The sequence below is a fragment of the Strix aluco genome, chromosome 30 (genome assembly GCF_031877795.1).
Source record: "Strix aluco isolate bStrAlu1 chromosome 30, bStrAlu1.hap1, whole genome shotgun sequence".
NCBI classification, from domain to species: domain Eukaryota; kingdom Metazoa; phylum Chordata; class Aves; order Strigiformes; family Strigidae; genus Strix; species Strix aluco.
Window position 1 is genome coordinate 1,722,645 of NC_133960.1, and position 24,951 is coordinate 1,747,595.

Consider the following 24,951-nt stretch of genomic DNA (forward strand, 5'->3'; position numbering starts at 1 on the left):
CCCAGGACATCTGTGATGGGCTGGTGGGGCTCGGGCAGGGCTGGCACGAGCTTGTGCCGTGTGGGATCAGGAGGGGATCTGTGATCCTTGCACCATGCAGCTCAGGAGGGAAGAGCATGAGGGGTCTTTCTGCCCCAGACTGGCTGAGGTCGATGACCAACGCATGCAGGCAGAGGGAGGCTGGCTCTGTTGGACTGGCGAGTGATGCATCGTGCTGAGCAGGCAGTGCCGCAGAGGAGTGCCTTTGCTGTGCCATTTCGTAACCTCGCGCCTCTGTAGATTACAGCCACACGGCGTATGTCATGCGGTCACCGGTATGCGGGAGGCATTTGCGAGGTGCCTTCTTGGTCAATGCCAGGACCCTGACCCTCCCAGTGGCTATGCAAAGATGGCATGCATCCACCCCGAGACCAAGCCCTTGGGCAAGAGCTCTGGCACGCAGGGCGCTTGCAGTCAGCCTTTGTCACGCTGCGTGCCCTCTTACACACCGAGATAATGAAAAGACACCGGGGCTAATTTGGCCCGTGAGATGGCAGCTGGCAAGCGCCCGAGCAGGGTAATTGCAGGGGCTGATAGAGCAGGTTGGGGCTACTGAGGAAGCGGCGTCAGCACAACAGCCCTGTGCCACACAAGGAGGAACCAAGGGCTCGTCCGTCACAGGCCACTTGCTCCCAACTCAGCAGCTCCTCCCCTCACTCGCCACATGGCATAAAAGCTCTGCCCTCAGTGAGCACTGGCATCCATCGCTCCTGCCTCGCTCTGCTCAGGAAAAGGGAAGGTGGGTGCCTGTGTGTCTCTGCCTCCTGTGGCAGGGACCAGCTTTGGGCCTCCCTGGCCAGGAGAGCTGTGAGGGCAGCAGGCGTGTGGCAGCTGCCTTGGACGGCCAGGGCGGGCTGAGCCACAGCGAGAGGAGGAGGGATCCCCGTGGCCGTGACTCGCAGAGCCAGGCTCTCGGGGAGTCTTTGTGTGCCCTCGGTCTGTAGAGATGAGGGCACTGAGGGGGGCTGTTTGGGCTAAGGGCAAGCGGTGGGCACTGAGGTCATGGTGGTTGCTATGGCCTTTCCAGCTTCAGGGCAGCCCTGGGAAGAGGGCACTGCACAGCTAGGGTATCTCATCTGCATTCACGACATGTGTTGTTGGTGCTGTGTGTTTCAGGCTCAGCTCTCTCACACAAAGATGTCTTGCTACGACCTGTGCCCACCAAAAACTGGCGTCGCCGTCCCCCAGCCCATCGCTGAGAGCTGCAACGAGCTGTGCGCCCGGCAGTGCCCCGACTCGTCGGCCTTCATCCAGCCGCCCCCCGTCGTCGTCACCTTCCCCGGCCCCATCCTCAGCTCCTTCCCCCAGCAAGCCGTGGTGGGCTCCTCCGGAGCACCCGCCTTTGGGGGCTCCCTGGGGCTGGGGGGCCTCTATGGCGCCGGGGCCACGCTGGGCTCAGGGGGCCTCTGCACCTTTGGCAGACCCTACGCTTCTCCCGCCTGCAGCCCTTGCGCCCTGCCCCGCTACAGCAGGAAGCTCTGGGACACCTGTGGGCCCTGCTAGACGCAGCCCAGCCCCAGGCGCTGGCCCCAGCCCAAACACCAACACCACCCCCATGCAGGGCTGAGATGGTGGGCACGAGGCACTGACCAGTGCTGAGCAGCCCCAGCCAACGCCTGGGTAGCTGACTCTGCCACACACCCTCGGCCCATTCCTGCCCCCGTTTCCTGCCTTCTGCTCCCCTCCCCTCCTTTCTCCTCCCAGCTGTTGGATGGGGCAGGACATGGACTTGAAGGGCTCTGTGAGGCTGCAGGGCCAAGTCCTCAGGATCTGGAATGCTGCACCAAGGGGGCATCTGGAGTGGAAAGCCATGCTCTGGAGAAGATTTCTCTGCCTCCCACAATACGTGGTAACCAGCCTCTCTGATCTTGCCCACGGTCTGCCTGACAGCCTGTCTTGCCCCTCTGGGCACAATAAAGTTTTCCTGCATCCAAGTCATGTCTCACTCCCTCATTGTGCCAAGCTTGGGAAACCCCGGGGGTAGGTGCCCAGCAGCTGTGGGAGGGTAAATGCTGGGTTCTAGATGCCCAAGGGAGGTGAGGGTGGGAAGTGCTAGGAGAGGGAGGGAGGACGCAGGCAGCAGGCAGGGGAAAGAGAGCCTTGTGGTGGGACTTGCAGGAGCTGGGGAAAGGGCAGAGGGCAGGGAGCAGGGTAGGTGCATTCAGTGCTCCATCACTTCATCTTCTGAGCCCAGGAGCAGCACCAACTCTACAAGGTTCCAGTGCTCTGCAGAAGCACAGGAGAATCTTCAGGCATCTGCACAGAGGAGGCTGGATGAGAGTTACTGTTTAACCTCACACCTGGGAAATGACCGTCAATATTCCATGACATAGGACATCATGCTCAGCAACAGAAAGCTGGGGGAAGAAGAAGGAAGGAGGATCTTGGGAGTGATGGCATTTGTCTCTCACGTAACCGTTGCCAGTGTGGCCGCCCTGCTGTCCTGGAGATGGCTGAACACCTGCCGCTAATGCCAAGTAGAAAATGAATTCCTTATTTGCTTGACAGGCATGCAAGGCTTTTCCTTTACTTCTTAAACTCTCTTTATCCCGACACACCAGTTTTCTCACTTTTAGCCCTCCGATTCACTCACCCATCCCAGCAGCGGAGGAGTGAGCGAGCTGCTCTGGGCTCTTTAGGTGCCAGCTGGGGTTAAACCACAACAATGATGAAGGGACAGGGAGCAGCTCTCTCCCGGGGAGAGTCTCAGAGTTCTGCAACTGTTCCTCCTGTCTCCGAGGAGGACCGGGGGTTTCTTATCAATGTGCACAGATGCCTGAAGGGAAGGCATCAAGAAGATGCGTCCAGGCTCTTGTCAGAGGCGTCCAGTGCCAGGACAAGAGGCAATGGGCACCAGCTGAAACACAGGAGGCTCTGCCTGAAAAGCGCAAAACTCTTTTGGCACTGTGAGGGCGACCGAGCGCGGGCACAGGTTGTCTCAGGAGGTTGTGGCATTTCTGTTCTTGGAGGCAAAGTTGTGTGGACACAGTGCTGGGCAGCCGGCTCTGGGTGACCCTGCTGAGGTGGCAGCATGACAAGATGCCCTGCAAAGGCTCCTGCCCCAGGAATCAGGCAGTTATTTCTGTCATTTTCTGTCTGTGGCAGAGTTGGCCTGTGTTGGGGGTGAGAAGGGGAAGGAGAAAAGGATGGGGAAAGCGAAGGTGAAGGATAAGAGAGTACAGCAGAAGGACAGGCGAGAAGATGGGGAAAGGGAAGTGGACTGTGAAGGAGAATAAAAAGAAGAAGAAGAAGAAAGAAAGGGAAAGAAGAAGAAGAAAGAGGAGAGGAAAGGGAACGGGATAGGGAAGAGGAAAGGGAAGCGTCCCCATTGCTTTCTCCCGCAGGGGCTCAGACAGAGCTGTGGAGGCACGAAGGGGGTGGAGTCACAACACGCATTGCCCCTGGGTGGCTCACAGCCCCTGGGGCAGTCACACTCATGCCCAGGGAAGCTTGAGGTCTGCAAATGCCCAAGGGCTTCAGGTGCTGCAGGCAGCAGATCTGTCTGTTCAGGCAGGGCCCTTTGAGCTCAGCTGTGGGACCTTATGTGGACAGAGCTGCCACGGCTGTGGGGTCTCCCCAAAGGCAGCTCAGCCTGGATCTGCTGGGACAGAGAGACTGCCCTGGCCCAGATGGGCGGGGTCACATGCAGGGCGAGGGAGCCCTGCAAACCACGTGGCTCGGTGAAACGAAAAACAAAGAGAGAGGGGTTAGATGCAGGATTCTTTTATTGTAAGTGCAGCAAACAACCAGTGGAGAAAGACACATAAGGCACAGGCAGGCAGGTTGTCCCTGTGGGCTTCAAGAGAGCTGTTCCTTCAGGCTTCTGCCAGGCAGTGGCTGTTGGAGAGACAAGCAAGTGCCCTGTGGGTGGATGGTGGCTTCGTGCCTCTGGGGACGGGCAGGAGCAAGGAGGAGGAGAGGCAGCATGGAGAGAGAAGAAGGGAGGGACAAGGAGAGGAGAAGTGAGGCTGAGATGGCCCAGGGTCTCTGGGTTTTCTGGGGCTCAGTCTAGCAGGGCCCACAGTTGTCCCAGAGCTTCCTGCTGTAGCGGGGCAGGGCGCAAGGGCTGCAGGCGGGAGAAGCGTAGGGTCTGCCAAAGGTGCAGAGGCCCCCTGAGCCCTGCGTGGCCCCGGCACCGTAGAGGCCCCCCAGCCCCAGGGAGCCCCCAAAGGCGGGTGCTCCGGAGGAGCCCACCACGGCTTGCTGGGGGAAGGAGCTGAGGATGGGGCCGGGGAAGGTGACGACGACGGGGGGTGGCTGGATGAAGGCCGACGAGTCGGGGCACTGCCGGGCGCACAGCTCGTTGCAGCTCTCAGCGATGGGCTGGGGCACGGCGACGCCGGTTTTTGGTGGGCACAGGTCGTAGCAAGACATCTTTGTGTGGGTTTGGATGGTGCTCTGCAAGAGAACAGAGATAGCAAGAGTGCAGTAGAGGGGAGCGCCTGAGGTGGAGGGACTGGCTCAGGGGTCGAGGAGGAGAAGCGCTCCCGGACTTACCTTGTTCCCCAAGGAGAAGGCGGCCAGAGCAGAGGATGGGAGAGCCTGGCAGAGGCAGAGCTTTTATACCATCCCCGCCATTGCTCAGCACCCCGTGGGCCAATGTGCAGAGGCGACACTCCCTCCTGCCGATGACAATGGTGACAACGGCGCTGTCCAGCTACTGGCCCTCCCTGAGTCAGCATCCCCTCGCCACAGCAGCACACGATGCCTCAGAGCCTTTCCTGCTCTTTCTGCTGTGGCAGCAGCATCTCCCTGCTGGGGGCTGCGCACGGCAGGAGAGGGCCGTGCTTCTGTAGCTCCTGCCTGCCCTGTGCTCTGCCCTGGGAAGACATCTCTGCTCTGTACCCGCAGCCGGGCTCTGCTGGGAGGAGAGTCGTCCCCGAGCCCAGCGGGGCTATTCCCACCAGGGGCAGCTGCAGCTGAGCCTTCAGACAGGACTCCCAGCTCCCCAGCACGCCGAGGGAAGCCCCTGCTCAGCCCTGGCCACGAGCAATGGGGCTCCCAGGACATCTGTGATGGGCTGGTGGGGCTCGGGCAGGGCTGGCACGAGCTTGTGCCGTGTGGGATCAGGAGGGGATCTGTGATCCTTGCACCATGCAGCTCAGGAGGGAAGAGCATGAGGGGTCTTTCTGCCCCAGACTGGCTGAGGTCGATGACCAACGCATGCAGGCAGAGGGAGGCTGGCTCTGTTGGACTGGCGAGTGATGCATCGTGCTGAGCAGGCAGTGCCGCAGAGGAGTGCCTTTGCTGTGCCATTTCGTAACCTCGCGCCTCTGTAGATTACAGCCACACGGCGTATGTCATGCGGTCACCGGTATGCGGGAGGCATTTGCGAGGTGCCTTCTTGGTCAATGCCAGGACCCTGACCCTCCCAGTGGCTATGCAAAGATGGCATGCATCCACCCCGAGACCAAGCCCTTGGGCAAGAGCTCTGGCACGCAGGGCGCTTGCAGTCAGCCTTTGTCACGCTGCGTGCCCTCTTACACACCGAGATAATGAAAAGACACCGGGGCTAATTTGGCCCGTGAGATGGCAGCTGGCAAGCGCCCGAGCAGGGTAATTGCAGGGGCTGATAGAGCAGGTTGGGGCTACTGAGGAAGCGGCGTCAGCACAACAGCCCTGTGCCACACAAGGAGGAACCAAGGGCTCGTCCGTCACAGGCCACTTGCTCCCAACTCAGCAGCTCCTCCCCTCACTCGCCACATGGCATAAAAGCTCTGCCCTCAGTGAGCACTGGCATCCATCGCTCCTGCCTCGCTCTGCTCAGGAAAAGGGAAGGTGGGTGCCTGTGTGTCTCTGCCTCCTGTGGCAGGGACCAGCTTTGGGCCTCCCTGGCCAGGAGAGCTGTGAGGGCAGCAGGCGTGTGGCAGCTGCCTTGGACGGCCAGGGCGGGCTGAGCCACAGCGAGAGGAGGAGGGATCCCCGTGGCCGTGACTCGCAGAGCCAGGCTCTCGGGGAGTCTTTGTGTGCCCTCGGTCTGTAGAGATGAGGGCACTGAGGGGGGCTGTTTGGGCTAAGGGCAAGCGGTGGGCACTGAGGTCATGGTGGTTGCTATGGCCTTTCCAGCTTCAGGGCAGCCCTGGGAAGAGGGCACTGCACAGCTAGGGTATCTCATCTGCATTCACGACATGTGTTGTTGGTGCTGTGTGTTTCAGGCTCAGCTCTCTCACACAAAGATGTCTTGCTACGACCTGTGCCCACCAAAAACTGGCGTCGCCGTCCCCCAGCCCATCGCTGAGAGCTGCAACGAGCTGTGCGCCCGGCAGTGCCCCGACTCGTCGGCCTTCATCCAGCCGCCCCCCGTCGTCGTCACCTTCCCCGGCCCCATCCTCAGCTCCTTCCCCAGCAAGCCGTGGTGGGCTCCTCCGGAGCACCCGCCTTTGGGGGCTCCCTGGGGCTGGGGGGCCTCTATGGCGCCGGGGCCACGCTGGGCTCAGGGGGCCTCTGCACCTTTGGCAGACCCTACGCTTCTCCCGCCTGCAGCCCTTGCGCCCTGCCCCGCTACAGCAGGAAGCTCTGGGACACCTGTGGGCCCTGCTAGACGCAGCCCAGCCCCAGGCGCTGGCCCCAGCCCAAACACCAACACCACCCCCATGCAGGGCTGAGATGGTGGGCACGAGGCACTGACCAGTGCTGAGCAGCCCCAGCCAACGCCTGGGTAGCTGACTCTGCCACACACCCTCGGCCCATTCCTGCCCCCGTTTCCTGCCTTCTGCTCCCCTCCCCTCCTTTCTCCTCCCAGCTGTTGGATGGGGCAGGACGTGGACTTGAAGGGCTCTGTGAGGCTGCAGGGCCAAGTCCTCAGGATCTGGAATGCTGCACCAAGGGGGCATCTGGAGTGGAAAGCCATGCTCTGGAGAAGATTTCTCTGCCTCCCACAATACGTGGTAACCAGCCTCTCTGATCTTGCCCACGGTCTGCCTGACAGCCTGTCTTGCCCCTCTGGGCACAATAAAGTTTTCCTGCATCCAAGTCATGTCTCACTCCCTCATTGTGCCAAGCTTGGGAAACCCCGGGGGTAGGTGCCCAGCAGCTGTGGGAGGGTAAATGCTGGGTTCTAGATGCCCAAGGGAGGTGAGGGTGGGAAGTGCTAGGAGAGGGAGGGAGGACGCAGGCAGCAGGCAGGGGAAAGAGAGCCTTGTGGTGGGACTTGCAGGAGCTGGGGAAAGGGCAGAGGGCAGGGAGCAGGGTAGGTGCATTCAGTGCTCCATCACTTCATCTTCTGAGCCCAGGAGCAGCACCAACTCTACAAGGTTCCAGTGCTCTGCAGAAGCACAGGAGAATCTTCAGGCATCTGCACAGAGGAGGCTGGATGAGAGCTACTGTTTAACCTCACACCTGGGAAATGACCGTCAATATTCCATGACATAGGACATCATGCTCAGCAACAGAAAGCTGGGGGAAGAAGAAGGAAGGAGGATCTTGGGAGTGATGGCATTTGTCTCTCACGTAACCGTTGCCAGTGTGGCCGCCCTGCTGTCCTGGAGATGGCTGAACACCTGCCGCTAATGCCAAGTAGAAAATGAATTCCTTATTTGCTTGACAGGCATGCAAGGCTTTTCCTTTACTTCTTAAGCTCTCTTTATCCCGACACACCAGTTTTCTCACTTTTAGCCCTCCGATTCACTCACCCATCCCAGCAGCGGAGGAGTGAGCGAGCTGCTCTGGCTCTTTAGGTGCCAGCTGGGGTTAAACCACAACAATGATGAAGGGACAGGGAGCAGCTCTCTCCCGGGGAGAGTCTCAGAGTTCTGCAACTGTTCCTCCTGTCTCCGAGGAGGACCGGGGGTTTCTTATCAATGTGCACAGATGCCTGAAGGGAAGGCATCAAGAAGATGCGTCCAGGCTCTTGTCAGAGGCGTCCAGTGCCAGGACAAGAGGCAATGGGCACCAGCTGAAACACAGGAGGCTCTGCCTGAAAAGCGCAAAACTCTTTTGGCACTGTGAGGGTGACCGAGCGCGGGCACAGGTTGTCTCAGGAGGTTGTGGCATTTCTGTTCTTGGAGACAAAGTTGTGTGGACACAGTGCTGGGCAGCCGGCTCTGGGTGACCCTGCTGAGGTGGCAGCATGACAAGATGCCCTGCAAAGGCTCCTGCCCCAGGAATCAGGCAGTTATTTCTGTCATTTTCTGTCTGTGGCAGAGTTGGCCTGTGTTGGGGGTGAGAAGGGGAAGGAGAAAAGGATGGGGAAAGCGAAGGTGAAGGATAAGAGAGTACAGCAGAAGGACAGGCGAGAAGATGGGGAAAGGGAAGTGGACTGTGAAGGAGAATAAAAAGAAGAAGAAGAAGAAAGAAAGGGAAAGAAGAAGAAGAAAGAGGAGAGGAAAGGGAACGGGATAGGGAAGAGGAAAGGGAAGCGTCCCCATTGCTTTCTCCCGCAGGGGCTCAGACAGAGCTGTGGAGGCACGAAGGGGGTGGAGTCACAACACGCATTGCCCCTGGGTGGCTCACAGCCCCTGGGGCAGTCACACTCATGCCCAGGGAAGCTTGAGGTCTGCAAATGCCCAAGGGCTTCAGGTGCTGCAGGCAGCAGATCTGTCTGTTCAGGCAGGGCCCTTTGAGCTCAGCTGTGGGACCTTATGTGGACAGAGCTGCCACGGCTGTGGGGTCTCCCCAAAGGCAGCTCAGCCTGGATCTGCTGGGACAGAGAGACTGCCCTGGCCCAGATGGGCGGGGTCACATGCAGGGCGAGGGAGCCCTGCAAACCACGTGGCTCGGTGAAACGAAAAACAAAGAGAGAGGGGTTAGATGCAGGATTCTTTTATTGTAAGTGCAGCAAACAACCAGTGGAGAAAGACACATAAGGCACAGGCAGGCAGGTTGTCCCTGTGGGCTTCAAGAGAGCTGTTCCTTCAGGCTTCTGCCAGGCAGTGGCTGTTGGAGAGACAAGCAAGTGCCCTGTGGGTGGATGGTGGCTTCGTGCCTCTGGGGACGGGCAGGAGCAAGGAGGAGGAGAGGCAGCATGGAGAGAGAAGAAGGGAGGGACAAGGAGAGGAGAAGTGAGGCTGAGATGGCCCAGGGTCTCTGGGTTTTCTGGGGCTCAGTCTAGCAGGGCCCACAGTTGTCCCAGAGCTTCCTGCTGTAGCGGGGCAGGGCGCAAGGGCTGCAGGCGGGAGAAGCGTAGGGTCTGCCAAAGGTGCAGAGGCCCCCTGAGCCCTGCGTGGCCCCGGCACCGTAGAGGCCCCCCAGCCCCAGGGAGCCCCCCAAAGGCGGGTGCTCCGGAGGAGCCCACCACGGCTTGCTGGGGGAAGGAGCTGAGGATGGGGCCGGGGAAGGTGACGACGACGGGGGGCGGCTGGATGAAGGCCGACGAGTCGGGGCACTGCCGGCGCACAGCTCGTTGCAGCTCTCAGCGATGGGCTGGGGCACGGCGACGCCGGTTTTTGGTGGGCACAGGTCGTAGCAAGACATCTTTGTGTGGGTTTGGATGGTGCTCTGCAAGAGAACAGAGATAGCAAGAGTGCAGTAGAGGGGAGCGCCTGAGGTGGAGGGACTGGCTCAGGGGTCGAGGAGGAGAAGCGCTCCCGGACTTACCTTGTTCCCAAGGAGAAGGCGGCCAGAGCAGAGGATGGGAGAGCCTGGCAGAGGCAGAGCTTTTATACCATCCCCGCCATTGCTCAGCACCCCGTGGGCCAATGTGCAGAGGCGACACTCCCTCCTGCCGATGACAATGGTGACAACGGCGCTGTCCAGCTACTGGCCCTCCCTGAGTCAGCATCCCCTCGCCACAGCAGCACACGATGCCTCAGAGCCTTTCCTGCTCTTTCTGCTGTGGCAGCAGCATCTCCCTGCTGGGGGCTGCGCACGGCAGGAGAGGGCCGTGCTTCTGTAGCTCCTGCCTGCCCTGTGCTCTGCCCTGGGAAGACATCTCTGCTCTGTACCCGCAGCCGGGCTCTGCTGGGAGGAGAGTCGTCCCCGAGCCCAGCGGGGGCTATTCCCACCAGGGGCAGCTGCAGCTGAGCCTTCAGACAGGACTCCCAGCTCCCCAGCACGCGAGGGAAGCCCCTGCTCAGCCCTGGCCACGAGCAACGGGGCTCCCAGGACATCTGTGATGGGCTGGTGGGGCTCGGGCAGGGCTGGCACGAGCTTGTGCCGTGTGGGATCAGGAGGGGATCTGTGATCCTTGCACCATGCAGCTCAGGAGGGAAGAGCATGAGGGGTCTTTCTGCCCCAGACTGGCTGAGGTCGATGACCAACGCATGCAGGCAGAGGGAGGCTGGCTCTGTTGGACTGGCGAGTGATGCATCGTGCTGAGCAGGCAGTGCCGCAGAGGAGTGCCTTTGCTGTGCCATTTCGTAACCTCGCGCCTCTGTAGATTACAGCCACACGGCGTATGTCATGCGGTCACCGGTATGCGGGAGGCATTTGCGAGGTGCCTTCTTGGTCAATGCCAGGACCCTGACCCTCCCAGTGGCTATGCAAAGATGGCATGCATCCACCCCGAGACCAAGCCCTTGGGCAAGAGCTCTGGCACGCAGGGCGCTTGCAGTCAGCCTTTGTCACGCTGCGTGCCCTCTTACACACCGAGATAATGAAAAGACACCGGGGCTAATTTGGCCCGTGAGATGGCAGCTGGCAAGCGCCCGAGCAGGGTAATTGCAGGGGCTGATAGAGCAGGTTGGGGCTACTGAGGAAGCGGCGTCAGCACAACAGCCCTGTGCCACACAAGGAGGAACCAAGGGCTCGTCCGTCACAGGCCACTTGCTCCCAACTCAGCAGCTCCTCCCCTCACTCGCCACATGGCATAAAAGCTCTGCCCTCAGTGAGCACTGGCATCCATCGCTCCTGCCCTCGCTCTGCTCAGGAAAAGGGAAGGTGGGTGCCTGTGTGTCTCTGCCTCCTGTGGCAGGGACCAGCTTTGGGCCTCCCTGCCAGGAGAGCTGTGAGGGCAGCAGGCGTGTGGCAGCTGCCTTGGACGGCCAGGGCGGGCTGAGCCACAGCGAGAGGAGGAGGGATCCCCGTGGCCGTGACTCGCAGAGCCAGGCTCTCGGGGAGTCTTTGTGTGCCCTCGGTCTGTAGAGATGAGGGCACTGAGGGGGGCTGTTTGGGCTAAGGGCAAGCGGTGGGCACTGAGGTCATGGTGGTTGCTATGGCCTTTCCAGCTTCAGGGCAGCCCTGGGAAGAGGGCACTGCACAGCTAGGGTATCTCATCTGCATTCACGACATGTGTTGTTGGTGCTGTGTGTTTCAGGCTCAGCTCTCTCACACAAAGATGTCTTGCTACGACCTGTGCCCACCAAAAACTGGCGTCGCCGTCCCCCAGCCCATCGCTGAGAGCTGCAACGAGCTGTGCGCCCGGCAGTGCCCCGACTCGTCGGCCTTCATCCAGCCGCCCCCCGTCGTCGTCACCTTCCCCGGCCCCATCCTCAGCTCCTTCCCCCAGCAAGCCGTGGTGGGCTCCTCCGGAGCACCCGCCTTTGGGGGCTCCTGGGGCTGGGGGGCCTCTATGGCGCCGGGGCCACGCTGGGCTCAGGGGGCCTCTGCACCTTTGGCAGACCCTACGCTTCTCCCGCCTGCAGCCCTTGCGCCCTGCCCCGCTACAGCAGGAAGCTCTGGGACACCTGTGGGCCCTGCTAGACGCAGCCCAGCCCCAGGCTGGCCCCAGCCCAAACACCAACACCACCCCCATGCAGGGCTGAGATGGTGGGCACGAGGCACTGACCAGTGCTGAGCAGCCCCCAGCCAACGCCTGGGTAGCTGACTCTGCCACACACCCTCGGCCCATTCCTGCCCCCGTTTCCTGCCTTCTGCTCCCCTCCCCTCCTTTCTCCTCCCAGCTGTTGGATGGGGCAGGACGTGGACTTGAAGGGCTCTGTGAGGCTGCAGGGCCAAGTCCTCAGGATCTGGAATGCTGCACCAAGGGGGCATCTGAGTGGAAAGCCATGCTCTGGAGAAGATTTCTCTGCTCCACAATACGTGGTAACCAGCCTCTCTGATCTTGCCCACGGTCTGCCTGACAGCCTGTCTTGCCCCTCTGGGCACAATAAAGTTTTCCTGCATCAAGTCATGTCTCACTCCCTCATTGTGCCAAGCTTGGGAAACCCCGGGGGTAGGTGCCCAGCAGCTGTGGGAGGGTAAATGCTGGGTTCTAGATGCCCAAGGGAGGTGAGGGTGGGAAGTGCTAGGAGAGGGAGGGAGGACGCAGGCAGCAGGCAGGGGAAAGAGAGCCTTGTGGTGGGACTTGCAGGAGCTGGGGAAAGGGCAGAGGGCAGGGAGCAGGGTAGGTGCATTCAGTGCTCCATCACTTCATCTTCTGAGCCCAGGAGCAGCACCAACTCTACAAGGTTCCAGTGCTCTGCAGAAGCACGGGAGAATCTTCAGGCATCTGCACAGAGGAGGCTGGATGAGAGCTACTGTTTAACCTCACACCTGGAAATGACCGTCAATATTCATGACATAGGACATCATGCTCAGCAACAGAAAGCTGGGGGAAGAAGAAGGAAGGAGGATCTTGGGAGTGATGGCATTTGTCTCTCACGTAACCGTTGCCAGTGTGGCGCCCTGCTGTCCTGGAGATGGCTGAACACCTGCCGCTAATGCCAAGTAGAAAATGAATTCCTTATTTGCTTGACAGGCATGCAAGGCTTTTCCTTTAACTTCTTAAGCTCTCTTTATCCCGACACACCAGTTTTCTCACTTTTAGCCCTCCGATTCACTCACCCATCCCAGCAGCGGAGGAGTGAGCGAGCTGCTCTGGGCTCTTTAGGTGCCAGCTGGGGTTAAACCACAACAATGATGAAGGGACAGGGAGCAGCTCTCTCCCGGGGAGAGTCTCAGAGTTCTGCAACTGTTCCTCCTGTCTCCGAGGAGGACCGGGGGTTTCTTATCAATGTGCACAGATGCCTGAAGGGAAGGCATCAAGAAGATGCGTCCAGGCTCTTGTCAGAGGCGTCCAGTGCCAGGACAAGAGGCAATGGGCACCAGCTGAAACACAGGAGGCTCTGCCTGAAAAGCGCAAAACTCTTTTGGCACTGTGAGGGTGACCGAGCGCGGGCACAGGTTGTCTCAGGAGGTTGTGGCATTTCTGTTCTTGGAGACAAAGTTGTGTGGACACAGTGCTGGGCAGCCGGCTCTGGGTGACCCTGCTGAGGTGGTAGCATGACAAGATGCCCTGCAAAGGCTCCTGCCCCAGGAATCAGGCAGTTATTTCTGTCATTTTCTGTCTGTGGCAGAGTTGGCCTGTGTTGGGGGTGAGAAGGGGAAGGAGAAAAGGATGGGGAAAGCGAAGGTGAAGGATAAGAGAGTACAGCAGAAGGACAGGCGAGAAGATGGGGAAAGGGAAGTGGACTGTGAAGGAGAATAAAAAGAAGAAGAAGAAGAAAGAAAGGGAAAGAAGAAGAAGAAAGAGGAGAGGAAAGGGAACGGGATAGGGAAGAGGAAAGGGAAGCGTCCCCATTGCTTTCTCCCGCAGGGGCTCAGACAGAGCTGTGGAGGCACGAAGGGGGTGGAGTCACAACACGCATTGCCCCTGGGTGGCTCACAGCCCCTGGGGCAGTCACACTCATGCCCAGGGAAGCTTGAGGTCTGCAAATGCCCAAGGGCTTCAGGTGCTGCAGGCAGCAGATCTGTCTGTTCAGGCAGGGCCCTTTGAGCTCAGCTGTGGGACCTTATGTGGACAGAGCTGCCACGGCTGTGGGGTCTCCCCAAAGGCAGCTCAGCCTGGATCTGCTGGGACAGAGAGACTGCCCTGGCCCAGATGGGCGGGGTCACATGCAGGGCGAGGGAGCCCTGCAAACCACGTGGCTCGGTGAAACGAAAAACAAAGAGAGAGGGGTTAGATGCAGGATTCTTTTATTGTAAGTGCAGCAAACAACCAGTGGAGAAAGACACATAAGGCACAGGCAGGCAGGTTGTCCCTGTGGGCTTCAAGAGAGCTGTTCCTTCAGGCTTCTGCCAGGCAGTGGCTGTTGGAGAGACAAGCAAGTGCCCTGTGGGTGGATGGTGGCTTCGTGCCTCTGGGGACGGGCAGGAGCAAGGAGGAGGAGAGGCAGCATGGAGAGAGAAGAAGGGAGGGACAAGGAGAGGAGAAGTGAGGCTGAGATGGCCCAGGGTCTCTGGGTTTTCTGGGGCTCAGTCTAGCAGGGCCCACAGTTGTCCCAGAGCTTCCTGCTGTAGCGGGGCAGGGCGCAAGGGCTGCAGGCGGGAGAAGCGTAGGGTCTGCCAAAGGTGCAGAGGCCCCCTGAGCCCTGCGTGGCCCCGGCACCGTAGAGGCCCCCCAGCCCCAGGGAGCCCCCAAAGGCGGGTGCTCCGGAGGAGCCCACCACGGCTTGCTGGGGGAAGGAGCTGAGGATGGGGCCGGGGAAGGTGACGACGACGGGGGGCGGCTGGATGAAGGCCGACGAGTCGGGGCACTGCCGGGCGCACAGCTCGTTGCAGCTCTCAGCGATGGGCTGGGGCACGGCGACGCCGGTTTTTGGTGGGCACAGGTCGTAGCAAGACATCTTTGTGTGGGTTTGGATGGTGCTCTGCAAGAGAACAGAGATAGCAAGAGTGCAGTAGAGGGGAGCGCCTGAGGTGGAGGGACTGGCTCAGGGGTCGAGGAGGAGAAGCGCTCCCGGACTTACCTTGTTCCCCAAGGAGAAGGCGGCCAGAGCAGAGGATGGGAGAGCCTGGCAGAGGCAGAGCTTTTATACCATCCCCGCCATTGCTCAGCACCCCGTGGGCCAATGTGCAGAGGCGACACTCCCTCCTGCCGATGACAATGGTGACAACGGCGCTGTCCAGCTACTGGCCCTCCCTGAGTCAGCATCCCCTCGCCACAGCAGCACACGATGCCTCAGAGCCTTTCCTGCTCTTTCTGCTGTGGCAGCAGCATCTCCCTGCTGGGGGCTGCGCACGGCAGGAGAGGGCCGTGCTTCTGTAGCTCCTGCCTGCCCTGTGCTCTGCCCTGGGAAGACATCTCTGCTCTGTACCCGCAGCCGGGCTCTGCTGGGAGGAGAGTCGTCCCCGAGCCCAGCGGGGCTATTCCCACCAGGGGCAGCTGCAGCTGAGCCTTCAGACAGGACTCCCAGCTCCCCAGCACGCCGAGGGAAGCCCCTGCTCAGCCCTGGCCACGAGCAACGGGGCTCCCAGGACATCTGTGATGGGCTGGTGGGGCTCGGGCAGGGCTGGCACGAGCTTGTGCCGTGTGGGATCAGGAGGGGATCTGTGATCCTTGCACCATGCAGCTCAGGAGGGAAGAGCATGAGGGGTCTTTCTGCCCCAGACTGGCTGAGGTCGATGACCAACGCATGCAGGCAGAGGGAGGCTGGCTCTGTTGGACTGGCGAGTGATGCATCGTGCTGAGCAGGCAGTGCCGCAGAGGAGTGCCTTTGCTGTGCCATTTCGTAACCTCGCGCCTCTGTAGATTACAGCCACACGGCGTATGTCATGCGGTCACCGGTATGCGGGAGGCATTTGCGAGGTGCCTTCTTGGTCAATGCCAGGACCCTGACCCTCCCAGTGGCTATGCAAAGATGGCATGCATCCACCCCGAGACCAAGCCCTTGGGCAAGAGCTCTGGCACGCAGGGCGCTTGCAGTCAGCCTTTGTCACGCTGCGTGCCCTCTTACACACCGAGATAATGAAAAGACACCGGGGCTAATTTGGCCCGTGAGATGGCAGCTGGCAAGCGCCCGAGCAGGGTAATTGCAGGGGCTGATAGAGCAGGTTGGGGCTACTGAGGAAGCGGCGTCAGCACAACAGCCCTGTGCCACACAAGGAGGAACCAAGGGCTCGTCCGTCACAGGCCACTTGCTCCCAACTCAGCAGCTCCTCCCCTCACTCGCCACATGGCATAAAAGCTCTGCCCTCAGTGAGCACTGGCATCCATCGCTCCTGCCTCGCTCTGCTCAGGAAAAGGGAAGGTGGGTGCCTGTGTGTCTCTGCCTCCTGTGGCAGGGACCAGCTTTGGGCCTCCCTGGCCAGGAGAGCTGTGAGGGCAGCAGGCGTGTGGCAGCTGCCTTGGACGGCCAGGGCGGGCTGAGCCACAGCGAGAGGAGGAGGGATCCCCGTGGCCGTGACTCGCAGAGCCAGGCTCTCGGGGAGTCTTTGTGTGCCCTCGGTCTGTAGAGATGAGGGCACTGAGGGGGGCTGTTTGGGCTAAGGGCAAGCGGTGGGCACTGAGGTCATGGTGGTTGCTATGGCCTTTCCAGCTTCAGGGCAGCCCTGGGAAGAGGGCACTGCACAGCTAGGGTATCTCATCTGCATTCACGACATGTGTTGTTGGTGCTGTGTGTTTCAGGCTCAGCTCTCTCACACAAAGATGTCTTGCTACGACCTGTGCCCACCAAAAACTGGCGTCGCCGTCCCCCAGCCCATCGCTGAGAGCTGCAACGAGCTGTGCGCCCGGCAGTGCCCCGACTCGTCGGCCTTCATCCAGCCGCCCCCCGTCGTCGTCACCTTCCCCGGCCCCATCCTCAGCTCCTTCCCCCAGCAAGCCGTGGTGGGCTCCTCCGGAGCACCCGCCTTTGGGGGCTCCCTGGGGCTGGGGGGCCTCTATGGCGCCGGGGCCACGCTGGGCTCAGGGGGCCTCTGCACCTTTGGCAGACCCTACGCTTCTCCCGCCTGCAGCCCTTGCGCCCTGCCCCGCTACAGCAGGAAGCTCTGGGACACCTGTGGGCCCTGCTAGACGCAGCCCAGCCCCAGGCGCTGGCCCCAGCCCAAACACCAACACCACCCCCATGCAGGGCTGAGATGGTGGGCACGAGGCACTGACCAGTGCTGAGCAGCCCCAGCCAACGCCTGGGTAGCTGACTCTGCCACACACCCTCGGCCCATTCCTGCCCCCGTTTCCTGCCTTCTGCTCCCCTCCCCTCCTTTCTCCTCCCAGCTGTTGGATGGGGCAGGACGTGGACTTGAAGGGCTCTGTGAGGCTGCAGGGCCAAGTCCTCAGGATCTGGAATGCTGCACCAAGGGGGCATCTGGAGTGGAAAGCCATGCTCTGGAGAAGATTTCTCTGCCTCCCACAATACGTGGTAACCAGCCTCTCTGATCTTGCCCACGGTCTGCCTGACAGCCTGTCTTGCCCCTCTGGGCACAATAAAGTTTTCCTGCATCCAAGTCATGTCTCACTCCCTCATTGTGCCAAGCTTGGGAAACCCCGGGGGTAGGTGCCCAGCAGCTGTGGGAGGGTAAATGCTGGGTTCTAGATGCCCAAGGGAGGTGAGGGTGGGAAGTGCTAGGAGAGGGAGGGAGGACGCAGGCAGCAGGCAGGGGAAAGAGAGCCTTGTGGTGGGACTTGCAGGAGCTGGGGAAAGGGCAGAGGGCAGGGAGCAGGGTAGGTGCATTCAGTGCTCCATCACTTCATCTTCTGAGCCCAGGAGCAGCACCAACTCTACAAGGTTCCAGTGCTCTGCAGAAGCATGGGAGAATCTTCAGGCATCTGCACAGAGGAGGCTGGATGAGAGCTACTGTTTAACCTCACACCTGGGAAATGACCGTCAATATTCCATGACATAGGACATCATGCTCAGCAACAGAAAGCTGGGGGAAGAAGAAGGAAGGAGGATCTTGGGAGTGATGGCATTTGTCTCTCACGTAACCGTTGCCAGTGTGGCCGCCCTGCTGTCCTGGAGATGGCTGAACACCTGCCGCTAATGCCAAGTAGAAAATGAATTCCTTATTTGCTTGACAGGCATGCAAGGCTTTTCCTTTACTTCTTAAGCTCTCTTTATCCCGACACACCAGTTTTCTCACTTTTAGCCCTCCGATTCACTCACCCATCCCAGCAGCGGAGGAGTGAGCGAGCTGCTCTGGGCTCTTTAGGTGCCAGCTGGGGTTAAACCACAACAATGATGAAGGGACAGGGAGCAGCTCTCTCCCGGGGAGAGTCTCAGAGTTCTGCAACTGTTCCTCCTGTCTCCGAGGAGGACCGGGGGTTTCTTATCAATGTGCACAGATGCCTGAAGGGAAGGCATCAAGAAGATGCGTCCAGGCTCTTGTCAGAGGCGTCCAGTGCCAGGACAAGAGGCAATGGGCACCAGCTGAAACACAGGAGGCTCTGCCTGAAAAGCGCAAAACTCTTTTGGCACTGTGAGGGTGACCGAGCGCGGGCACAGGTTGTCTCAGGAGGTTGTGGCATTTCTGTTCTTGGAGACAAAGTTGTGTGGACACAGTGCTGGGCAGCCGGCTCTGGGTGACCCTGCTGAGGTGGCAGCATGACAAGATGCCCTGCAAAGGCTCCTGCCCCAGGAATCAGGCAGTTATTTCTGTCATTTTCTGTCTGTGGCAGAGTTGGCCTGTGTTGGGGGTGAGAAGGGGAAGGAGAAAAGGATGGGGAAAGCGAAGGTGAAGGATAAGAGAGTACAGCAGAAGGACAGGCGAGAAGATGGGGAAAGGGAAGTGGACTGTGAAGGAGAATAAAAAGAAGAAGAAGAAGAAAGAAAGGGAAAGAAGAAGAAGAAAGAGGAGAGGAAAGGGAACGGGATAGGGAAGAGGAAAGGGAAGCGTCCCCATTGCTTTCTCCCGCAGGGGCTCAGACAGAGCTGTGGAGGCACGAAGGGGGTGGAGTCACAACACGCATTGCCCCTGGGTGGCTCACAGCCCCTGGGGCAGTCACACTCATGCCCAGGGAAGCTTGAGGTCTGCAAATGCCCAAGGGCTTCAGGTGCTGCAGGCAGCAGATCTGTCTGTTCAGGCAGGGCCCTTTGAGCTCAGCTGTGGGACCTTATGTGGACAGAGCTGCCACGGCTGTGGGGTCTCCCCAAAGGCAGCTCAGCCTGGATCTGCTGGGACAGAGAGACTGCCCTGGCCCAGATGGGCGGGGTCACATGCAGGGCGAGGGAGCCCTGCAAACCACGTGGCTCGGTGAAACGAAAAACAAAGAGAGAGGGGTTAGATGCAGGATTCTTTTATTGTAAGTGCAGCAAACAACCAGTGGAGAAAGACACATAAGGCACAGGCAGGCAGGTTGTCCCTGTGGGCTTCAAGAGAGCTGTTCCTTCAGGCTTCTGCCAGGCAGTGGCTGTTGGAGAGACAAGCAAGTGCCCTGTGGGTGGATGGTGGCTTCGTGCCTCTGGGGACGGGCAGGAGCAAGGAGGAGGAGAGGCAGCATGGAGAGAGAAGAAGGGAGGGACAAGGAGAGGAGAAGTGAGGCTGAGATGGCCCAGGGTCTCTGGGTTTTCTGGGGCTCAGTCTAGCAGGGCCCACAGTTGTCCCAGAGCTTCCTGCTGTAGCGGGGCAGGGCGCAAGGGCTGCAGGCGGGAGAAGCGTAGGGTCTGCCAAAGGTGCAGAGGCCCCCTGAGCCCTGCGTGGCCCCGGCACCGTAGAGGCCCCCCAGCCCCAGGGAGCCCCCAAAGGCGGGTGCTCCGGAGGAGCCCACCACGGCTTGCTGGGGGAAGGAGCTGAGGATGGGGCCGGGGAAGGTGACGACGACGGGGGGCGGCTGGATGAAGGCCGACGAGTCGGGGCACTGCCGGGCGCACAGCTCGTTGCAGCTCTCAGCGATGGGCTGGGGGACGGCGATGCCGGTTTTTGGTGGGCACAGGTCGTAGCAAGACATCTTTGTGTGGGTTTGGATGGTGCTCTGCAAGAGAACAGAGATAGCAAGAGTGCAGTAGAGGGGAGCGCCTGAGGTGGAGGGACTGGCTCAGGGGTCGAGGAGGAGAAGCGCTCCCGGACTTACCTTGTTCCCCAAGGAGAAGGCGGCCAGAGCAGAGGATGGGAGAGCCTGGCAGAGGCAGAGCTTTTATACCATCCCCGCCATTGCTCAGCACCCCGTGGGCCAATGTGCAGAGGCGACACTCCCTCCTGCCGATGACAATGGTGACAACGGCGCTGTCCAGCTACTGGCCCTCCCTGAGTCAGCATCCCCTCGCCACAGCAGCACACGATGCCTCAGAGCCTTTCCTGCTCTTTCTGCTGTGGCAGCAGCATCTCCCTGCTGGGGGCTGCGCACGGCAGGAGAGGGCCGTGCTTCTGTAGCTCCTGCCTGCCCTGTGCTCTGCCCTGGGAAGACATCTCTGCTCTGTACCCGCAGCCGGGCTCTGCTGGGAGGAGAGTCGTCCCCGAGCCCAGCGGGGCTATTCCCACCAGGGGCAGCTGCAGCTGAGCCTTCAGACAGGACTCCCAGCTCCCCAGCACGCCGAGGGAAGCCCCTGCTCAGCCCTGGCCACGAGCAACGGGGCTCCCAGGACATCTGTGATGGGCTGGTGGGGCTCGGGCAGGGCTGGCACGAGCTTGTGCCGTGTGGGATCAGGAGGGGATCTGTGATCCTTGCACCATGCAGCTCAGGAGGGAAGAGCATGAGGGGTCTTTCTGCCCCAGACTGGCTGAGGTCGATGACCAACGCATGCAGGCAGAGGGAGGCTGGCTCTGTTGGACTGGCGAGTGATGCATCGTGCTGAGCAGGCAGTGCCGCAGAGGAGTGCCTTTGCTGTGCCATTTCGTAACCTCGCGCCTCTGTAGATTACAGCCACACGGCGTATGTCATGCGGTCACCGGTATGCGGGAGGCATTTGCGAGGTGCCTTCTTGGTCAATGCCAGGACCCTGACCCTCCCAGTGGCTATGCAAAGATGGCATGCATCCACCCCGAGACCAAGCCCTTGGGCAAGAGCTCTGGCACGCAGGGCGCTTGCAGTCAGCCTTTGTCACGCTGCGTGCCCTCTTACACACCGAGATAATGAAAAGACACCGGGGCTAATTTGGCCCGTGAGATGGCAGCTGGCAAGCGCCCGAGCAGGGTAATTGCAGGGGCTGATAGAGCAGGTTGGGGCTACTGAGGAAGCGGCGTCAGCACAACAGCCCTGTGCCACACAAGGAGGAACCAAGGGCTCGTCCGTCACAGGCCACTTGCTCCCAACTCAGCAGCTCCTCCCCTCACTCGCCACATGGCATAAAAGCTCTGCCCTCAGTGAGCACTGGCATCCATCGCTCCTGCCTCGCTCTGCTCAGGAAAAGGGAAGGTGGGTGCCTGTGTGTCTCTGCCTCCTGTGGCAGGGACCAGCTTTGGGCCTCCCTGGCCAGGAGAGCTGTGAGGGCAGCAGGCGTGTGGCAGCTGCCTTGGACGGCCAGGGCGGGCTGAGCCACAGCGAGAGGAGGAGGGATCCCCGTGGCCGTGACTCGCAGAGCCAGGCTCTCGGGGAGTCTTTGTGTGCCCTCGGTCTGTAGAGATGAGGGCACTGAGGGGGGCTGTTTGGGCTAAGGGCAAGCGGTGGGCACTGAGGTCATGGTGGTTGCTATGGCCTTTCCAGCTTCAGGGCAGCCCTGGGAAGAGGGCACTGCACAGCTAGGGTATCTCATCTGCATTCACGACATGTGTTGTTGGTGCTGTGTGTTTCAGGCTCAGCTCTCTCACACAAAGATGTCTTGCTACGACCTGTGCCCACCAAAAACTGGCGTCGCCGTCCCCCAGCCCATCGCTGAGAGCTGCAACGAGCTGTGCGCCCGGCAGTGCCCCGACTCGTCGGCCTTCATCCAGCCGCCCCCCGTCGTCGTCACCTTCCCCGGCCCCATCCTCAGCTCCTTCCCCCAGCAAGCCGTGGTGGGCTCCTCCGGAGCACCCGCCTTTGGGGGCTCCCTGGGGCTGGGGGGCCTCTATGGCGCCGGGGCCACGCTGGGCTCAGGGGGCCTCTGCACCTTTGGCAGACCCTACGCTTCTCCCGCCTGCAGCCCTTGCGCCCTGCCCCGCTACAACAGGAAGCTCTGGGACACCTGTGGGCCCTGCTAGACGCAGCCCAGCCCCAGGCGCTGGCCCCAGCCCAAACACCAACACCACCCCCATGCAGGGCTGAGATGGTGGGCACGAGGCACTGACCAGTGCTGAGCAGCCCCAGCCAACGCCTGGGTAGCTGACTCTGCCACACACCCTCGGCCCATTCCTGCCCCCGTTTCCTGCCTTCTGCTCCCCTCCCCTCCTTTCTCCTCCCAGCTGTTGGATGGGGCAGGACGTGGACTTGAAGGGCTCTGTGAGGCTGCAGGGCCAAGTCCTCAGGATCTGGAATGCTGCACCAAGGGGGCATCAGGAGTGGAAAGCCATGCTCTGGAGAAGATTTCTCTGCCTCCCACAATACGTGGTAACCAGCCTCTCTGATCTTGCCCACGGTCTGCCTGACAGCCTGTCTTGCCCCTCTGGGCACAATAAAGTTTTCCTGCATCCAAGTCATGTCTCACTCCCTCATTGTGCCAAGCTTGGGAAACCCCGGGGGTAGGTGCCCAGCAGCTGTGGGAGGGTAAATGCTGGGTTCTAGATGCCCAAGGGAGGTGAGGGTGGGAAGTGCTAGGAGAGGGAGGGAGGACGCAGGCAGCAGGCAGGGGAAAGAGAGCCTTGTGGTGGGACTTGCAGGAGCTGGGGAAAGGGCAGAGGGCAGGGAGCAGGGTAGGTGCATTCAGTGCTCCATCACTTCATCTTCTGAGCCCAGGAGCAGCATCAACTCTACAAGGTTCCAGTGCTCTGCAGAAGCACAGGAGAATCTTCAGGCATCTGCACAGAGGAGGCTGGATGAGAGTTACTGTTTAACCTCACACCTGGGAAATGACCGTCAATATTCCATGACATAGGACATCATGCTCAGCAACAGAAAGCTGGGGGAAGAAGAAGGAAGGAGGATCTTGGGAGTGATGGCATTTGTCTCTCACGTAACCGTTGCCAGTGTGGCCGCCCTGCTGTCCTGGAGATGGCTGAACACCTGCCGCTAATGCCAAGTAGAAAATGAATTCCTTATTTGCTTGACAGGCATGCAAGGCTTTTCCTTTACTTCTTAAACTCTCTTTATCCCGACACACCAGTTTTCTCACTTTTAGCCCTCCGATTCACTCACCCATCCCAGCAGCGGAGGAGTGAGCGAGCTGCTCTGGGCTCTTTAGGTGCCAGCTGGGGTTAAACCACAACAATGATGAAGGGACAGGGAGCAGCTCTCTCCCGGGGAGAGTCTCAGAGTTCTGCAACTGTTCCTCCTGTCTCCGAGGAGGACCGGGGGTTTCTTATCAATGTGCACAGATGCCTGAAGGGAAGGCATCAAGAAGATGCGTCCAGGCTCTTGTCAGAGGCGTCCAGTGCCAGGACAAGAGGCAATGGGCACCAGCTGAAACACAGGAGGCTCTGCCTGAAAAGCGCAAAACTCTTTTGGCACTGTGAGGGTGACCGAGCGCGGGCACAGGTTGTCTCAGGAGGTTGTGGCATTTCTGTTCTTGGAGGCAAAGTTGTGTGGACACAGTGCTGGGCAGCCGGCTCTGGGTGACCCTGCTGAGGTGGCAGCATGACAAGATGCCCTGCAAAGGCTCCTGCCCCAGGAATCAGGCAGTTATTTCTGTCATTTTCTGTCTGTGGCAGAGTTGGCCTGTGTTGGGGGTGAGAAGGGGAAGGAGAAAAGGATGGGGAAAGCGAAGGTGAAGGATAAGAGAGTACAGCAGAAGGACAGGCGAGAAGATGGGGAAAGGGAAGTGGACTGTGAAGGAGAATAAAAAGAAGAAGAAGAAGAAAGAAAGGGAAAGAAGAAGAAGAAAGAGGAGAGGAAAGGGAACGGGATAGGGAAGAGGAAAGGGAAGCGTCCCCATTGCTTTCTCCCGCAGGGGCTCAGACAGAGCTGTGGAGGCACGAAGGGGGTGGAGTCACAACACGCATTGCCCCTGGGTGGCTCACAGCCCCTGGGACAGTCACACTCATGCCCAGGGAAGCTTGAGGTCTGCAAATGCCCAAGGGCTTCAGGTGCTGCAGGCAGCAGATCTGTCTGTTCAGGCAGGGCCCTTTGAGCTCAGCTGTGGGACCTTATGTGGACAGAGCTGCCACGGCTGTGGGGTCTCCCCAAAGGCAGCTCAGCCTGGATCTGCTGGGACAGAGAGACTGCCCTGGCCCAGATGGGCGGGGTCACATGCAGGGCGAGGGAGCCCTGCAAACCACGTGGCTCGGTGAAACGAAAAACAAAGAGAGAGGGGTTAGATGCAGGATTCTTTTATTGTAAGTGCAGCAAACAACCAGTGGAGAAAGACACATAAGGCACAGGCAGGCAGGTTGTCCCTGTGGGCTTCAAGAGAGCTGTTCCTTCAGGCTTCTGCCAGGCAGTGGCTGTTGGAGAGACAAGCAAGTGCCCTGTGGGTGGATGGTGGCTTCGTGCCTCTGGGGACGGGCAGGAGCAAGGAGGAGGAGAGGCAGCATGGAGAGAGAAGAAGGGAGGGACAAGGAGAGGAGAAGTGAGGCTGAGATGGCCCAGGGTCTCTGGGTTTTCTGGGGCTCAGTCTAGCAGGGCCCACAGTTGTCCCAGAGCTTCCTGCTGTAGCGGGGCAGGGCGCAAGGGCTGCAGGCGGGAGAAGCGTAGGGTCTGCCAAAGGTGCAGAGGCCCCCTGAGCCCTGCGTGGCCCCGGCACCGTAGAGGCCCCCCAGCCCCAGGGAGCCCCCAAAGGCGGGTGCTCCGGAGGAGCCCACCACGGCTTGCTGGGGGAAGGAGCTGAGGATGGGGCCGGGGAAGGTGACGACGACGGGGGGCGGCTGGATGAAGGCCGACGAGTCGGGGCACTGCCGGGCGCACAGCTCGTTGCAGCTCTCAGCGATGGGCTGGGGCACGGCGACGCCGGTTTTTGGTGGGCACAGGTCGTAGCAAGACATCTTTGTGTGGGTTTGGATGGTGCTCTGCAAGAGAACAGAGATAGCAAGAGTGCAGTAGAGGGGAGCGCCTGAGGTGGAGGGACTGGCTCAGGGGTCGAGGAGGAGAAGCGCTCCCGGACTTACCTTGTTCCCCAAGGAGAAGGCGGCCAGAGCAGAGGATGGGAGAGCCTGGCAGAGGCAGAGCTTTTATACCATCCCCGCCATTGCTCAGCACCCCGTGGGCCAATGTGCAGAGGCGACACTCCCTCCTGCCGATGACAATGGTGACAACGGCGCTGTCCAGCTACTGGCCCTCCCTGAGTCAGCATCCCCTCGCCACAGCAGCACACGATGCCTCAGAGCCTTTCCTGCTCTTTCTGCTGTGGCAGCAGCATCTCCCTGCTGGGGGCTGCG

General features: G+C 60.3%; 4 protein-coding genes across 4 annotated transcripts; all 4 read right to left on the reverse strand.

Annotated features, from left to right (window-relative positions):
- Nucleotides 1–4,047: 4,047 nt before the first annotated feature.
- LOC141916705 (feather keratin 3-like) lies at nt 4,048–4,413 on the reverse strand. The gene has a single exon (XM_074809455.1). It carries the CDS (start codon nt 4,411–4,413, stop codon nt 4,048–4,050), a length of 366 nt encoding a protein of 121 aa, XP_074665556.1.
- Nucleotides 4,414–14,114: 9,701 nt separating this feature from the next.
- LOC141916824 (feather keratin 3-like) lies at nt 14,115–14,480 on the reverse strand. Its single transcript, XM_074809627.1, has one exon. The coding sequence runs from the start codon at nt 14,478–14,480 to the stop codon at nt 14,115–14,117; it is 366 nt and encodes a 121-aa protein (XP_074665728.1).
- A 4,673-nt stretch (nt 14,481–19,153) lies between these two features.
- On the reverse strand, nt 19,154–19,519 carry LOC141916818 (feather keratin 3-like). Its single transcript, XM_074809621.1, has one exon. It carries the CDS (start codon nt 19,517–19,519, stop codon nt 19,154–19,156), a length of 366 nt encoding a protein of 121 aa, XP_074665722.1.
- A 4,673-nt stretch (nt 19,520–24,192) lies between these two features.
- Nucleotides 24,193–24,558, reverse strand: LOC141916823 (feather keratin 3-like). Its single transcript, XM_074809625.1, has one exon. The coding sequence runs from the start codon at nt 24,556–24,558 to the stop codon at nt 24,193–24,195; it is 366 nt and encodes a 121-aa protein (XP_074665726.1).
- Nucleotides 24,559–24,951: the final 393 nt, after the last annotated feature.

Excerpts from the sequence above, each read along its gene's own strand:
- LOC141916705 (XM_074809455.1), bottom strand. The coding sequence starts at position 4,413 with ATGTCTTGCTACGACCTGTGCCCACCAAAAACCGGCGTCGCCGTGCCC.
- LOC141916824 (XM_074809627.1), bottom strand. The coding sequence starts at position 14,480 with ATGTCTTGCTACGACCTGTGCCCACCAAAAACCGGCGTCGCCGTGCCC.
- LOC141916818 (XM_074809621.1), bottom strand. The coding sequence starts at position 19,519 with ATGTCTTGCTACGACCTGTGCCCACCAAAAACCGGCATCGCCGTCCCC.
- LOC141916823 (XM_074809625.1), bottom strand. The coding sequence starts at position 24,558 with ATGTCTTGCTACGACCTGTGCCCACCAAAAACCGGCGTCGCCGTGCCC.